The 16,416-nt window shown below is 45.5% G+C and overlaps 1 protein-coding gene across 1 annotated transcript in view; it reads right to left on the reverse strand.

Moving 5' to 3' along the window:
- Positions 1-592: 592 nt before the first annotated feature.
- Myo3b (myosin IIIB) overlaps positions 593-16,416 on the reverse strand; it is a 293,201-nt gene continuing 277,377 nt past the window's right edge. The window contains exons 31-33 of the mRNA XM_038338032.1: positions 1,947-2,053; positions 1,526-1,572; positions 593-731 (exon numbers count right to left, since the gene is read on the reverse strand). Of these exons, the coding sequence (XP_038193960.1) occupies positions 593-731; positions 1,526-1,572; positions 1,947-2,053 (293 nt within the window). The remainder of the gene's footprint in view (positions 732-1,525; positions 1,573-1,946; positions 2,054-16,416) is intronic.

Genomic DNA, 16,416 nt, shown 5'->3' on the forward strand with positions numbered 1-16,416 from the left:
ATTCTGCTCTTCACGGCTGGCAAGCTAGAAGAAACAGGTGAAGACGCTCTCACCACAACAACATGCAACAGAGACACCCATGTGCCCCATAGAGAGAACCTGAAACATTTCGACTTTTGTATCTAAACAGAAATCTTGGACAGCTCTTCCTGGAAATATAGCACTCAGCAGTGAAGCCCTGATCCTGGGGGAAGCAGAGGAAGAAAATCCCAACAAAGTGGACAGGGGCAGAGAAGAGCAGGAAAGAGATTGCTGGATTATGCTTAGTGGAAAAATAGACAAGTTATCAGACTCCACAGCTGTCCTGCAGTGGGCCTGTCTACCCTCTTCTATTGCTGGGAGCCGGGAGGACTGCATCGATGAGGCAGGGGGGTTCTCTCCGGATGAAGAGAACAGAGGTTCTATGCTTCGGGCCGCCGGGCAGGTGAAACAGAGCAAGAGACAGAATCTTCAGGGATGTGTGAGTTGTTCAGTGAGGGTCAGGCACAGGCCGTGTCCAAAGGCGCTGACCCCATGACAGCGCTTTGTTATGAGATGGTCAGTTACCACAACGGTTTCTACCTGGGACACATTTGGGGCTAGAAAGCACAACTCAGTGCGGAGCATCGGAGTCTCCTCTGGGTGACGAGGAGAAAAAGAACAGGTGAGCGGAGTCGTTTTCCTCAGGGGCACTGGCCCCAGGGGAGAGGCATTTGTAATACTGGTCTTCCCCGTCCAGGACTTTGATTTGTCTGCAACAGAGAAAAGAGGCTTTTCAACAGGAAAATCAAACAGATGCCAGGATCATCCTTGGCATACCTAAAGTTTCAGGGGGTGGGGGCGGGGAGGAGGAGGGGCGGCAAGGTAGTGGGGGCGGGGCCGGGGGCAGGGCTACATACACCATGGCCAACTCTTAAAGTGCCTACATTTGGGGCAGTATCTTGGGTCTGATAATGAAGCTTTTCATCTTTCTGGGCCTTGGTAAGCAGTATGTAAAATCTGTCATCATATCGTAACTTGATTTTCCTATGGTCAAGTGGTCTGTCTCCACCTGGTGACCTCTAGAGACAGTTCTGCCCCGACCTCCCTCAGTTTGGAGCAGTGCCAATTATGGCCTCTCTTTCTGGTCTCCATTGTGATGCTGGCAGTCTTCCTCATCATTCCCGGCAAGGGTTAAGCCTGAGGAAGGATGAACCATGGCGGGAGCGCCTGTCTGCATTCGGGGGGGGGGGGGAAAAGGCACTCTTGCTCGTGGAAGGAGAGTTTTGTACAACTCAGAACCAGTCTTAATTCTGATTCTGCTTCCTTGGGGATGGTCAGGGGAAATAACATTTGTCCTAGGTGACAATCTCAACCTTTCTGGACAGAACGGATTCAAGTTTTGCGTACTTATTTCTGTGTAAAGGAATTGCTAGTGCCATCAACGGTGGCAGTGTCCGGGTGGAGTATTTTTAGAAGGCTCTCTAGAAAGTTTCCCCTTTTCTGTGCTATCACAAAGGACCCCTTCTGTTTACAGTTGCTGAAAACTAAGAAGACAGATATTTACCCAAGTTTTCTTGGCTTCCTCTGGCTCCCTTGATATTCTAGAGTTCCCTGTGGATAGGGCCAAGAACACACAGTCAAAGCAAAGCACCAAGTCGTTAATTTTTAATTCAAAGTGATTTTGTGTTGAATGCAAGCAGATGCTGATAATATCAGAAGTCACAGCATAATTTTTTTGATCAAAGGGCTCAAGTGAGCCTGATGAAGCATGCATCTTGCTCGTCTTTGATAAACCACATCAATTATTCACCGTGAAGGCAGACATCCTGACATGAAAGCAACAGATAAAGAGCCCAAGCACATGTTCACGAGGAGAGCAGAAGAGAGTGGGGGTGGGGCTGGAGGGGCTGGAACAGGTATTAATAACGGAATTATTAACTGGAAACAAAGCCGGTAAAACGGCTTTACGGCCACTTTGAACTCACATTTAACTGGTTATAGTACATGGTGTCCTCGGGGCTACTCAACATTTTGGGCTGCTGACACCGTCTGCGAGGTGCTCGCTGCTTCTGGGAGAGACCATCTTCTGAACCTGCAGACAAGGAAACTTCATTGCAAGCCTTGCTGGGTGTAAGGAGACCGAACTGGGGAACCACTCTTCGTGTAAATGTACTTGGTATAAGCCCTGTCCGATTTTAATGAAGTGTTGTTACTTCTAGGGGCTATGTCATCACACACACACACACACACACACACACACACACACACACACACGCATGCACGCACATGCGCACACACACACACACAGTATCATTAACTGTAAGCACAGTTCTGGCATCTGTAACTTTGCTGCATATTTCCAACTTGAACCGTCAGGCCAGAGTGACAGAAAGCAAATTGGTTTGTCCACACTGCTGAGGTACAAGCTGATTGGTGGTCAGCCTCTGCCCAGGAAAGTACCTGGAGCAGGATAAGTCCATTAGAGACAACAAAGCAATCTGGCATCGCTTGCCCCACACCCTCTAGTGAGAGTTCAAAGACATCTGGAGTGCACATACTCCAGGGGAGAGCAAATCTTTCAGTGGGATGCATTTCAGGGGAACATGGCTTGAGCTAGTGTTTAGTGAAGTGCTTTGAACCATGCCACTGATCCATGTGGCCTCTGGAGGTGACAGAAGGGAGGAGGAGAGGGAGGACTGCTCGATTTCATGGGGCAGCCTCTTCTGGTCTGCCTTCATTTCAAACCCTAGACCTAGAGAGCACTGTGGATTAGGAAACCACACGGCAGATAAAGCCACAATTCACTTCCCTTCTAAGAAAACGAGTTTTTGTGGATTCTGCTGTCCCTTTGGTTGGCTATCTGAGTCAAGGTTCAGCAGTTCAGGGTGGAGAGATGGCGCAGTGATGAAGAGCACTGATTGCTCTTGCAGAGGACCCAGATTTAATTCCCAGCACCCACATGGCAGCTCACAACTGTCTGTAACTGGCTGTCCTGGAACTCACTTTGTAGACCAGGCTGGCATCGAACTCACAGAGATCTGTCTGCCTCTGCCTCCCAAGTGCTGGGATTTAAGGCGTGCACCACCACCTACAGTCAATAATTACAATTTTTTAAATATAAAAAATACTGCATGATGTAGCAATTCTTCTACAGGGCATATACCCAAAGAAAATCAAGTCAGTGTGTCCAAGAGGTAATCTGTGTTCCCATGTTCCTGAAAACACTATTCGCACCCACCAAGAACTGCAAACAAGCCGTGTCCACCAGCTGATGCCTAGAGAGGGTGTGGCTCGTGTACACAGCAGGACATTACTCAGCTCCAGCAAGAGTGAAGCCCTGCAGTGTACAACAGCATGGATAGAACCAAGGATGACTGTGGGAAGGAAAACAGGACCTACCATCTGTTTGCGGGATAAGCAGGGATTTATCTCACAGAAGGAGAAAGCCGACCAACCAAAGGGCGGGAGACAGAAGGAGGAGGGGAGGAGAGTTGATCGGCGGATACAGGTGAAACAGGAATATGAAAGTCTGGTGTGCTGATGCACAGTAGGCAGCTCCATGCCACGGCAATCTACCGCGCACTTAGTTCACTGTCAGAAGAAAGGAGTTCAAGTGCTTCCCCTCATGAGGAAATGTAATGTTAAAGGTAGAGATACGTGGCCTGACTTAAATATTACCTGGCATATGCAGAGAACCATTGTATGGCAACCTAAGAATGTGTCCATTTTAATGATTTATGTATCAGTCAGCTCTTAGATTTTAGAACACAGCGTACAAGATGTAAAAGAAAACGTTTCTCTGTCATTTCCACCCAAAGTGGAAATCTCTATTGAGGTTAAAATATGGTTTGAAACACAAACCTCCAATCCTCTTTTAGAGATTTGTTTATTTTTATTTTACTTTGTGTGCATGGTTGTTGTGTCTACAGGTATCTGTCTGTGCACCTATGCATGTGTCATCACTGGAGGTCAGAAGAGGGTGTCAGATCCTCTGGAACCAGAGTTAGAGATGTGTCACCATGTGGGTGCTGGGAAATGAGCCTGGGTCTTTTGCAAGAGCAACCAGTGCTCTTAATCACCGAGCCCTCTCTCTATCACCCCCAACTCTTGTCTGTGAATAATTAGCTTATCATTTACACGCTGTCCATGAAAAGCCTTCTTTGCTATCCTGTAACATTGAAGAACAATACCCTTTGGCAGGGGTGTGTGTGTGTGTGTGTGTGTGTGTGTGTGTGTGTGTGTGTGTGCGTGCAAGAGCTCGAAGTCAGAGTATCCAATTGCCCTGGAACTGGAGTTACAGGTGCTTGTGGGCTCTTTGACATAGATGGTGGGAACTGAACTCGGTTCCTTGAAGAGTAGCACACACTCTTGTTTATTTTTTTATTACATTGGTGTTTTGCCCGCATGTATGTCTGTGTGAGGGTGCTGGATCCTCCACGGAGGCCAGGAGAGGGCATTAGATTTCTGTAACTGGAGTTACAAGTGGCTGTGATCTGCTGTGTGGGTGCTAGGAACTGAACCCAGGTCCTCTGGAATAACAAGTGTTCTTAACCCCTGAGCTTTATCTCCAGTTCTTGTCTGTAGATTCTTTTGGTAAATACCCATTTAGGTTCACTATGATTTTTTTACATATACTTATTCGTTTATTTGCACCCATATGCTTGTGATTTGGCATGTGTGTGGAGGTCAGAGAAGAACAGTTCTCTTTCCCACCATGTAGGTTCTGGGGGTCAGTCTGGGGTTGTCAGACTTGGTGGTAGGTGTCTGTGCTGGTCAGTTGTATGTCAACTTGACACAGGCTGGAGTCGTTTGAGAAAATGATTTGCCTGTAAGCAAGCCTGAAGTGCATGTTCTTGATTAATGATTGACGTGGGAGGACACAGCCCAGTGTGAGCAGAGTCACTCTTGGGCTAGCGGTCCTAGGTACTATAAGAAAGAAGGCTTGCTGGGTGTGGTGGCACACCCCTTTAGTCCCAGAATCTAGTGGGAGTCCGGGAGGAGGCAGAGGCAGGCAGATCCCTGAGTGAGAAGCCGGCATGTTCTACAAAGCAAGTTCCAGGACATCCGGGGCTACACAGAGAAACCCTGTCTTGAAAAACCAACACCAGAAATAAACAAATACCTACATAAATAAATAAATATTAAAAGACAAAAAGAAAAGAAGGCTGAGCAAGCCATGAGAAGCGAGCCAGTAAGCATGACTCCTCCACGTCTTCTGTATCAGCTCCCGGCTGCAAGTGCCTGCCCGCTTGAGTTCCCGCCTGCCCAGACTTCCTTTATTGATGAAGCAAGGATATGAGCTGTGAGCTGAAATAAGTCCTTTCCTCCCCAGGTTGCTTTTGGTCCTGGTGTTTACCTCAACAATAGAAATTCTAACCAAATCTTTACCTGGTGAGTCAGCTAACTGGTGTTAGTATTCAGGCACCTGTGTTGGCCTGCCCTTAGGGTCCTGACAGGCTATACCCTCAGCTGAAGCTACTAAGGGCACCTCCTGTGCGCATGCGCTCTGTTCCCTTTTAAAAGGTGGGCTTGCCCACCTCCAGTCTCTATTTCTTCCCTCTCTCTTTCTCTTCTGCTACTCTTGTCCCCAGGGACCAGTCTCTGTGCTCCCCCTTTCTGTCCCTTTCTCTGACCCTCTTCTCTCCTAATAAACCTCCTATGTGAACCCTGTTACATGGCGTGACTTCTCTTTGCGCTTTTTTTTTTTTTTTTTTTAATTACAACAACTGGCCCTGAAAGAAAAGGGAGCTGGACAATGGCTCGACGGTTAAGAGTACATATTGACTTTTCTAGCGGGCCCACAACCACATGTACGCTATCTCTATGGGATTTCATACTTCTGGCCTCCATGGGCGCCCACATTCATATATACATACTATATACATACATAGACATAATTTTAAAAATCTTTATACTTTAAACTTATTTCTTTATTTTGTGTGTGTGAAGTAATTTTTTAAAAAAATCTTATTTTTGCTAGTCAGCTTTTGAGCTCCTTGTACTTTAGATATTAACCCCTTGCTAAATATGCAGTTTGATAATATTTTCTTCCATTTTATTGGTCTCTTTATTCTATTGATCATTTCCTTTGTTGAATAAAAAGCTTTTTATCTTGGTGTAAACTCATTTGATTACTTTTACTTTTGTTTCCTGTGCTTTGGGGTGTCTTAGAAAACATTTTCCCTATATGCAAGGTACTTTGTTAGATACAAATGGACTGACTAGGGAGATCCCTGGGGCTTGCCAGCGACTGTAACTGGTGAGCTCCAGGCCAATGAGAGATCTTGTCTCAAAGGAAAAAAACAAGAAAAGAAAAAAGAAAGAAAGAAAGAAAAGAGAGGTGGACGTGTGGACAGCTCCTGAGAAGTTAACATCAAGGCCGTTCTGTGCTCTCTACACGCATGCACCGCCCCGTCAACTAGGCACAGGTTATAAGCCATGTTCTACCACTGCGCTACACCACCAGATCCCCAAAAATACTTCTTAAAATTTCAAAACTTGTTTGATCTGTAGAGACTTGCTTTTTTCTGTCACTGTTCTGCTCACTTATTCCTGAACAAAAAGGTACCAGAATGATCGCCACGGCACTGACGTGGCCTTACAGAGTACGCGTCACCTAGACATGACTTACAACACACAGTCGGATTTCCGGGGGCGCTATGTGTGCAAACGCTATGCCACTGTACCTCGGTGACTGAAGCAAACACAGCTCTTGGAATCCGGTGCCTTGGAAGCCCGCTGGGTAGGGAGGGAGACCTGCATGTTGAACTGTAGCTAAGAAACGAGACGCTGGAAGAGGCCCAATCACCCTGGCAATGAGCTTCACCTTAAACAGTTCCTACTGCTCCTCTATTGAAACCTCAATGGTCCGAAGGCTTGGGAGGAGGCCTCTGGGTAAACAGGTAAATTCTGGACTGGAGGTTTTTGTCTACCCTGAAGTGTGGCTTGAGGGTAAATAAACACGCAGTGCTGCTTATCTGTCTCCCATGATTGGACACCCATGCATGGATTACTAGGTGGGCGGTACCTCCTTACTAGTCTTTCCAAGGCCCATCATGCCACAAATACCAATTTGTATTTAATGTGGGTCTCTCTTTGTCAAGAGACCCAGTACCTTTGGTTCTGTATCTGAGAACTTCACCATTCTTCCTTCTGTTCTGAGTTATAGGACTTGACAACTGGAGCCAAGACTGTCGGAACATAGAAACCTGGGCAGTGGTTCAGGAGCCTGGGAGATACTCACCCCTTGCTCCCTATCCTGAATCTGCAGACCATGCGGTTGCACACTTACCCATACTAAATTTAGGTGGTTTGTTACTTAACTTCAAGTAGTGAGTTTGGAACTTGAATATTGCTTTGCTCTTTATTGAACATATAGTTACACCCCACTCTCGTCAGGACAAGCAGTTAAGTTTGATAATAACCTGTCTAAGTATGTGCCATGCCATATCTAAGATATATTTATTTTTAAAGAATGGTTGCATTTGTGAGGTTCAAATTTACTTGGGTATATGGTATTTTGTTTCTTTGATTTTTTTTTTTTTTTTTTTTGTGACAGGGTTTACCTTTGTAGCCCTGACTGTCTTGGAACTTGCTAAATGTAGACCAGGCTGGCCTTGAACTCAGAGATCCACCTGCCTCTGTCTCCTGAGTGCTGGGATTAAAGGCATGCACCACCACTGTATTTAAAAATTAATAATTTATTTGTTTTTTTTTCCGTGTATGAGCATTTTGCCTGCATGTATGTATGTGCACCGCATGCATGCTGGTGCCCATGGAGGTCAGAAGAGGACATTTGGTCCTCTGGAGCGGGAGTTATGAAGGCTGTGAGCTGGGAACAGAAGCCTGGGACAAAAGGAGTGGACACCTGGGGAGTCACTGGTCCTGCTCCCTCCCATGAACCCTAGCAGGCGTGGTGGGTTTCTGAGCAGAAAGCACTGATCTTATTGCCATTTTATGGATGAAGCATTCCCAACATCACTTGCCGAGGAAAACATCCTCTTGAAGCAAACAGAGCGTTCACTGTTCTAGATCTACAGATGGCAAAGCCCTTATGGGATTACAAGATCTACCCCTGGGGTGTTTAAATAGCACCAGAATTATACAATGCATGTGCAAAGTCCTGTCAACTCCATGTAGAAAGGGGGGTTATGTAACCTTTGACTGATGTTCTCAGGCATTTGGAGGTGACAGTAACTCAACTGTTAGCTGGACAATCCCTCTCCAATCAGGCAGATCACTGCACAGTCCTCTTGTCAATCCTTCCAGGAAGTTTGTTTCTCCTACCACTTCACTTTTTGTGTAATAAATCTTGTTTTAACTCAAAATATCTTAATTATTTTCCTTACTTTATCTTATTTGAGGAAGAATAAATGAACCTAAAGATATAAGTATGGCATAAAGAAATTGAGAGGTCACACAGTTAGTTAAAAGGCATATTTTTGCAACTGTGAACTCAGGGTTTCCGGTCTCACTGAGGCTAGTTCCTGCAAACTATACCAGCTATCCAATCTTTAAAACACCAATGCCAGAATCAAGACTTGGTCATCAATATGAGAACGTAAAAGCTCTTTAGAGTCCTTTAGTGTGCAGCCAGGACTGAGGAAGATGGTCCCTGGCCACGGAGCCTTTCCCATCCAGTAAGAACCACACAGTGGAAAGTTGATAACAATATGTAGACTCTCACCAGGGCTATCAATGAAATAATCTTCCCAAGGAGGTGGGAAATGCCTGGTGTACTCCAAAGGGGAAGCTGTTTCAGGGATGCTCAGAACCTTCACAGGGAGGAGGAAGGGAGACATCTACCTTGGGAGTTCAGATTTTCAAATTGAAGTCAGGAAGTTCCCTGTAAGCTAACTCTTCGGTTTGGCCCTTTGCTTTTACGTTGAAGGGATTCAAGGCGTTTGAGCAAAGTCCCCCCTCCCCCCCAACCTCCCACCGTCCTGGTGTTCTAGTTTGATTTCCATTGCTGTAATAAAATAAACCTGACAAAAGGCAGCTTTGGGGATAGGGAGTTTATTTTAGGTCACGATTCCAGTTACAGTCCATCACAGCAGGGGGAACAGAGGGAGAGACTAAAGTGGCTGGCCACATTCACAGTGAAGAGCAGAGAAGCATGCAAGCATGGTGTGTTCAGCTGGCTCCCCACACTCTTATCCAGTCCAGGGTGCAAGCCATGATGTGGTGCAGGCCACAGTCAGGGTGGGTCTTTCTCCCTCCTACTGCTGTGCCCACAAGAGAACCTGATCTAGACGATTCTTCATGCAGACTCTATTCATAGGTGATACTAGACTGTACAACGTTGACAATTTAAGCTTCCCAACACACCCACTCCACTGTCAGAATGGAGACAAAGATCTTGACTTAAAGCCTCGAGATTGTGCTGGGAATGGAAGAATATGCCTTTAATCCTAGCACCTGGAAAGCAAAGGCAGGTGGATGTGTATGAGTTCAAGTCCAGCCTGGTCTACATAGTGAATTTCAAAATGGTCAGGGTTACATAGTGTCACATGAATAATAAAAACCCAGAGACAGAAATTGGGGTTCAACCTAAAAACCAGAAAAGCAAAGCAGCCAAGCCACTAAAGAATATAGTGATATTTTATTTATGTTTTAATAAATAAAACTTGCTTAAAAATCAGAAGGACAAAGCTAAGCCACTAGAGGTCAGTCAGTGGTGGCACACACCTCTAATCAGGATTTGGGAGACAGAGGCAGGTGGATCTCTGTGAGTTCAAGGCCACCCTGGGCTACACAAGATCAGTACAGAAACAAATCTATGTGGTGGTAGCTCACACCTTTAATGCCAGTACTAGGCAGTCACACTTTTAATCCCAGCACTAGAGGAAATATAAAATGGGAGGAGAGAGAGGCTCGGACTGCTTAGTCTGCTTAATCTGCTTAGGCTGCAGTCGCCCAGCCTTGGTAGAGGTAAGAGTTCTCTAGTGGCCTGGCTGCTTTGCTTTCCTGGTTTTCAGGTTGAACCCTAATTTCTGTCTCTGGGTTTTTATTTTCGTGCTACAACATAGTGAGACCCTGACTCTAACAACAACAGCAACAAGCAAAACAAACTCCCAAGGTCTAGGTCATGGTTTCCGCTATTGGGTGACTGTGTGATTGTGTGTGTGTGTGTGTGTGTGTGTGTGTGCTCATGCGTGTGTGCGTGACTGTGTGATTGTGTGTGTGCGCGTGCGTGTGTGACTGTGTGATTGTATGTGTGCACGCGCGTGCATGCTTGAGTGTGTGTGTGTGAGACTGTGTGATTGTGTGTGTATGAATGATAGTATGTATGTATTTTTTTAAACTGGGACTTTCTCAAAAGTTTTCACCTGACCAATTCTAAATTCAGAAAGAGAGAGAGAGAGAGAGAGAGAGAGAGAGAGAGAGAGAGAGAGAGAGAGAGAGAGAGAATTTTTCTCCTGGGCTATCCATGTAATTCATATCTTGCTTTCTAAGATGAAAGGAAGATACAAATTTTCCCAGTTGCCATGTTATGTCATAAATAATTTCCTTCAAAATCACAAAATTGCTACAAAGAAAACATCCCTGAGTTAAATTAGTGCCTGTGGAAGATGCTAGAGTTGTAAATTGTCTATGTGGAATATTAAATTAGAGAGATGGCAGAAAATTTCATTTTCCCTGAAAACCATTTCATAGTTCAGGGGCTGGAATGTGCAAGAGCATACTCATGCACACTTGCACACACATATGCACACACACACACACTCACATACATTGGCTAAATGAATTAGTGGTAGCAGTGGTAGCAATTCCCCCCTCTTGTTCAGATTTCTTTCCTCTTCATGGTCTGTTCTCTGGTTCTACCAACTGGCTTATTGTCAAGGGTTCTAGTAAGAAAATAGTATTCTATATCATGAAATGCTTTAGGAAAGTGAAATTTACCAAAAAGGGTGATAAAACCAGTCTTTCAAGGCAAGTTAATTGCCATTTTTAAAAAGGTTTTCAGGAACTAGAGAGATGGCTCAGTGGTTAAGGGCACTGGCTGCCCTTCCAGAGGACCTGGGTTCAGTTCTCAGCACCCACATGGCAGCTCACAACCATCTGTAACTCTGATTCCAGGGCCTCTGACACCCTCCTCTGACCTGTGTGGGTACTGCATACACACAGCACATAGACATACATAAAGATAAGATACTCCTGCACATAAAATAACAATAACAAACTTGCATTCATTTTTTTTTAACTAAAAACATTTTAGCCGTCCATCTAATTTGTATCATAGCTTTCCCTTCTGAACAATAGAATCATAACTATTTTCCTTAGCATTAGCCTATTTTGAAAATCACATATCTCTTTAAGGATGACGTGGGATGTCCTTCTATATATGTGTTGCATTTATTGGTTGATGAATAAAGCTTTTGGAGCCAATGGCTTAGCAGAGTGAAACCAGGTGGGAAATCAGAACAGAGATACACACAGAGAGAGTAGGTGGAATCAAGGAGACGCCAAAGCTGCCAAAGGAAGCTTTGGAACCTTACTGCTCGCTGGATCCTTACTGGTAGGCCACAGCCTCATGGCGATGCACAGATTAATAAAAATGGGTTAATTTAAGATATAAGAGTTAGCCAGGAATATGCCTGAGTCATTGGCCAAACAGTGTTGTAATTAATATAGTTTCTGTGTGATTATTAGGGTCTGGGCAGCTGGGAAACGAATGAGCAGTCTCCTACTACAGAGTTATATTGTTTTATTAAATTAGATTAGCACTATGATCAAAATCTTAGGTGATAAATGCAATGGTTTGACTCTTTGATCTCCTTTCATTCATAGCAGTGGCTGGGACAGGTTTCTTCGTCACTGCCCAGTAGTAGTCTAAACTTTATTATTTCTAGTGGCTGCATGAGTTCTGCTTTATAGATGAACTATGGCTAATATGTGGTATTTCCTATTGGGGCATAGAAATGATTTCCAGTGTTTCTCTTTAAACAAAGCTGGGGTTGCAAACACCGCTGCTCTTGGCTGCACAGTGCGTTTGTTTTTTTTTTGTTTTTGTTTTTGTTTGCTTGCTTGCTTGCTTGCTTGCTTTTGTTTTTCAAGGCAGGGTTTCTCTGTGCAGCCCTGGCTATCCTGGTTGGTCTCACTCTGTAGACCAACCAACCAAACAAACAAAAACATGCACAAAAGCAAGTGTGAAACACATTTAAGACAGTCACGCCACACCTCTGGGGTTCTAAATTGGCTCAGACAATTAGTTGATACACTACAACCCTGTCAGCTAATTCAAGTTAGACTTCTGACCACTGAGCTTCAAAGCTTTTGCTCACACACCAAATAACAATGTAACAAGACTGTCGTCCGTTTCCCCTCTCAGATCATCCGTGTCAACTAGCCAGCTTGCCACATTGCCTATAGTCAAGGTCATCCTCACCCCTCTTTGATTCCACTGTCTTTAGTGTCACCACACCCGTGTCACACTGCCATCGATCCTGATGCCCATCTAATTATCCCCATTGCAGCTATGGGCCCCAGCGTGGCTGTGGTTCCCATAGGAATTCCTGACATACGGAGAGAGAGCACAGTGGTCCCGATGGATGCTGGGGATTCACTGGAGAAAATGTCTTCTCACTGTCGTGGTCAGGGCAGTGTCCTCTGGACCACCCGGCGTGGATGAGCAGACTACTGGGATGAACCTAGTGTAACATTCCAGTCCCACCGAGGCCCTGGTCGCCTTCCTCTGTGACACCAAAGCAGTTCTGGGTTTGAAACTTCATGTCAGCCACCTTCTGGGCTGTGTTTCAGCTAACCATGCAAACTGTTTGAGCCTCTCTAGCCACACACCATCATCCTTTGAGCTACAATGCTGAGTTTAGAATTTCCGCTTAGTTGTACCAATAACAAATCCAACCTACCTAGTTTGATTCCTCTGATAATTATCCCACATTTCATGTCCACCCCCACACATGCACTCTGAACTTCCGTCCCTATTACTTTGGTATGCTGTAGGTTTTTCACAATGGAATTGAATTCATGGGACATGTTTTATAGCTCACCTTTGGGGCTTGCTTAGATCTACATCTCCTCGAACAGTTGGGGTAGGCTATAAAGCAGAACCAGCTGTGTCTTAAAAAGCAAGACTGATGTCTTCTCTTCCCATTTCTCCTCCCCCTTAGACTACCTCAGTAGTTACCCTGGATTTGGTTTGGACTTTAACGCTGTCCTTATATATTCCTCTTCTCAGGGCTACCAGCGTTCACGGAGTCCTAAAGTAATACCGACAAATAATTTTTGGATAACTGAAGACATTCTATTTGAAACCTCATTGATTCTTCTTTTGTTTCTCTTTTTAAGACTGCTTTCTTAAAGTAATGCGAAGATTTTACATGGAGGATTGTGTGTAAAGTGTTTACAAGGAGCAAGTGTTGTAAAGTTCAGTGTCACTTCCTGTCCCATCCACACACCACACAGAGTCACCTTGGAGACCACATTTGAGTAACATGAACGTTATGTACATGTGTGTTCTTGGGGTAGAACAGGGTGGGGTGGGACAGGGGTTGGAAAAACCCAACTATGGATGTCGGACTACAGAGCCCTAGCATATACTATGGCTTGGTCTTGACAAGACCCATTCTGGCAGCATTGCCATGGGGAGGAAAGATCTGGAAGGAGAGGACTCATGACAAGCATGGAGCTCACAGGTGCTGCACAGTACAGCTGCTGCCTGATTCTGGTGGAACCGTGGGGGTCAATGACACCTTCGCTGCACATCAGAGCCATGGAAAGGCTTTGGAATGATGCAGGTGTCCCACCCTTCTTAGGAGGTCCTAACTCAAATGGTCGGGGGCAGGGGTTCTGGCACTCTGGTTGCTTAAGAAGGATCCTTCCTCCAGGTGGCTTTAGTTTATAGCAGGGGCTGGGAAAGCCAGAGATTTGACCCTTGGCTCTTAGCGCTGATCGGGCTTTGCGGATTAGCTAGCTGTCATTGGGAAAAGCTGGCATAAGCTCAGAGAAGTTTTAATTGAGCAAAAGGGATTCTGGAAAGGGGAAGTGTCCCCCTAGGGTCCTGGGCACTGCCAGGCATTTGTCTGAACAGGCAGCTGCATTAAATGACTGAATTCCAGAGCATACGTAAGGGCTCCTTGATCTCCCAGGACACTAGCAAAATCATTTCTCTTTTCGCAAGAGAACTGTTCGCTGACCACGGACATAGTATTTCTGGTTTCCAGACCTGTGGTGGTGTTCTTCTGAGGTTTGAGGTAACAGATAAATAACAAAGGCCCAAAGCCATTCTGACCCCAGGAACTCTCCTTAAAGGAAAAAAATAAAGTAAAATAATGAATGCAGAGCTGGGTGGTGGTGGCGCACGCCTTTAATTCCAGCACTCGGGAGGCAGAGGCAGGCGGATCTCTGAGTTCGAGGCCAGCCTGGTCTACAAGAGCTAGTTCCAGGGCAGGCTCTAGAAACTACAGGGAAACCCTGTCTCGAAAAACCAAAAAATAAAAAATAAAAATAAAATAATGAATGCAGAGAAAAATCCGCACGGCTGCTAGAGGGCGGGACCAGTTGCAGGTGTCTAGAAAGCAACCGGATTGGTTATGCTTTACCCAGACGTTCTTGTGTGATACCAATAGGTCTGCCTCATGCCACTCACAGCTTTCTTTTAAACGGTTCTGAGACGCCGCCACCACCACACGGCTCTGACTCAGCTGTTTAAACCACTCACATGAAAACACTAAAACCAGCAGTAGCCGGCAGGAGTTTGGGGAGAGGTCATTTCTGCGAGCAGGGAGTCGGTGTCCTGGAGGAGAGTGAATGAATTTCTCCGAAGAAACAGCATTCTAATTGCTTAAGCAAGCATGGGAGACACCATGGTGCTGGTTTGACTAGACCAGTTATTACCGGATCTTTGGGGCCTCCCATGATGGGAGATGCTGAGGCCCTTGTCTACGGCTCTGTACCCATCCTGGACTCTGGTTTCTTCTGCTGGTGGCTCTGCAGATAGAGACAGCGAACTATACATACAGAGGTCAAGTTCCGGTCCTGGCTGCCATGGGGCTCTGGGTAAAGTCCTCACCCTCTGCTGCCCCGTTCTTTCTGTACAAGTATATAGGGGCCCATGGCTCTCCTGAGAGCATTGAGGGGCCAGTGTGAAGGCCGGGAAAGGGGGCGCTATCACCCAGAACCTTCTTTAAAGACCCTTCCAACTCGGAGTAGTTGAACTGCAGAGTAATCACCCCTTCACCTCTTGGGGTCTCCTTGGGAAGCAGACACAAGGACCTTTGATTCTTAGCTGGTTTCACTTTGCAGAAGACCGATGTCAGACGGAAAAGCTCCCCAGTAGGTACGCCACGATTTCTTCTTAGCACAGGGCATTTGTCCACAGAACAAGGCTGCACAAGGAGGCGGGTCCCTCTGAGCCCCTGGCCTGATCATCTGCTTACAGACGGACTAACAGATCTCATCCAAATCTCACCGACTCAGCCTTTGCGAGCTGTGACTAATGAACAGGTTAGTATGGCACAGCTGTGCAAACACCTGCACGCGTCTATAAATTCTAAACTATTTCATACACGGGGAGGGCTTAGGGGAGGTTATGCCTACACATGATTGGTTACTGATCAGAGGGCGGAGCACACGTGAACATGAAGAATACTGGGAAAGAAAAACAGTGAACTCTTCGTGATGAAAGACTCAACCATTGCTGCCATTTCAACCTTAATATCCAAAAGTCAAGAAAATATTACTGTTGGAATTATTTTCCTGTTTTGTGCTGAGTCTTTTTGCATATTGCAAAATACAGTCAGTCTAATTTTCCTGTAAAGATTCAGAGAATCACACAAAGAGTAGGGTGTGAGTCTTTGGCTGTCTGCTCCAATCAAGAATTTAGAGTTTTAAGGACTAGAGAGAGGGCTTAGTGGTTAAAATCACCAGCCAGAGGACTGGGGGTCCGTCCCTAGCACCTACGTGGTAGCTTACAACCACGGGCAATGCCCGTCTCAGGGGATCTTGTGCCTTTTTCTGGTCTCTTCAGGTACCAGACACGGCGCACAGACAAAACATCCACACATGTAAAACAACAACAACAATAATAAATGAATTTAACTGGAGCTTGGTGCTGCATGTCTTTAATCCCAGCACTTGGGAGGCAGAGGTAGGTGGATCTCTGAGTTCAAGATCAACCTGGTCTACAGATTGAGTTCTAGGACAGACAGGGCTACAGAGAGAAACCCTGTCTTAACAAACAAACAAAACAACAACAACAGAAAGAATTTAAGAGTTTGGATTGACATATGGTTCAAAGGGTAAAGATACTTTCCACGTAACCCAGCGACCTAAGTTCAGTTTCTGGGACCCAGTGGTGGAAGAAGAAAACTAATTACCTGCAAGCTGTTCTCTGACCCCCACAAGGGCTGTGTGGCACAGGTGGTCCACATTAGTAAGTCATGTGATGATAATAATAAAAACCAAAATAGTCTCTCTAAAACAAAAATCACATTC

Source organism: Arvicola amphibius, chromosome 7 (assembly GCF_903992535.2).
Source record: "Arvicola amphibius chromosome 7, mArvAmp1.2, whole genome shotgun sequence".
Classification (NCBI taxonomy): Eukaryota; Metazoa; Chordata; class Mammalia; order Rodentia; family Cricetidae; genus Arvicola; species Arvicola amphibius.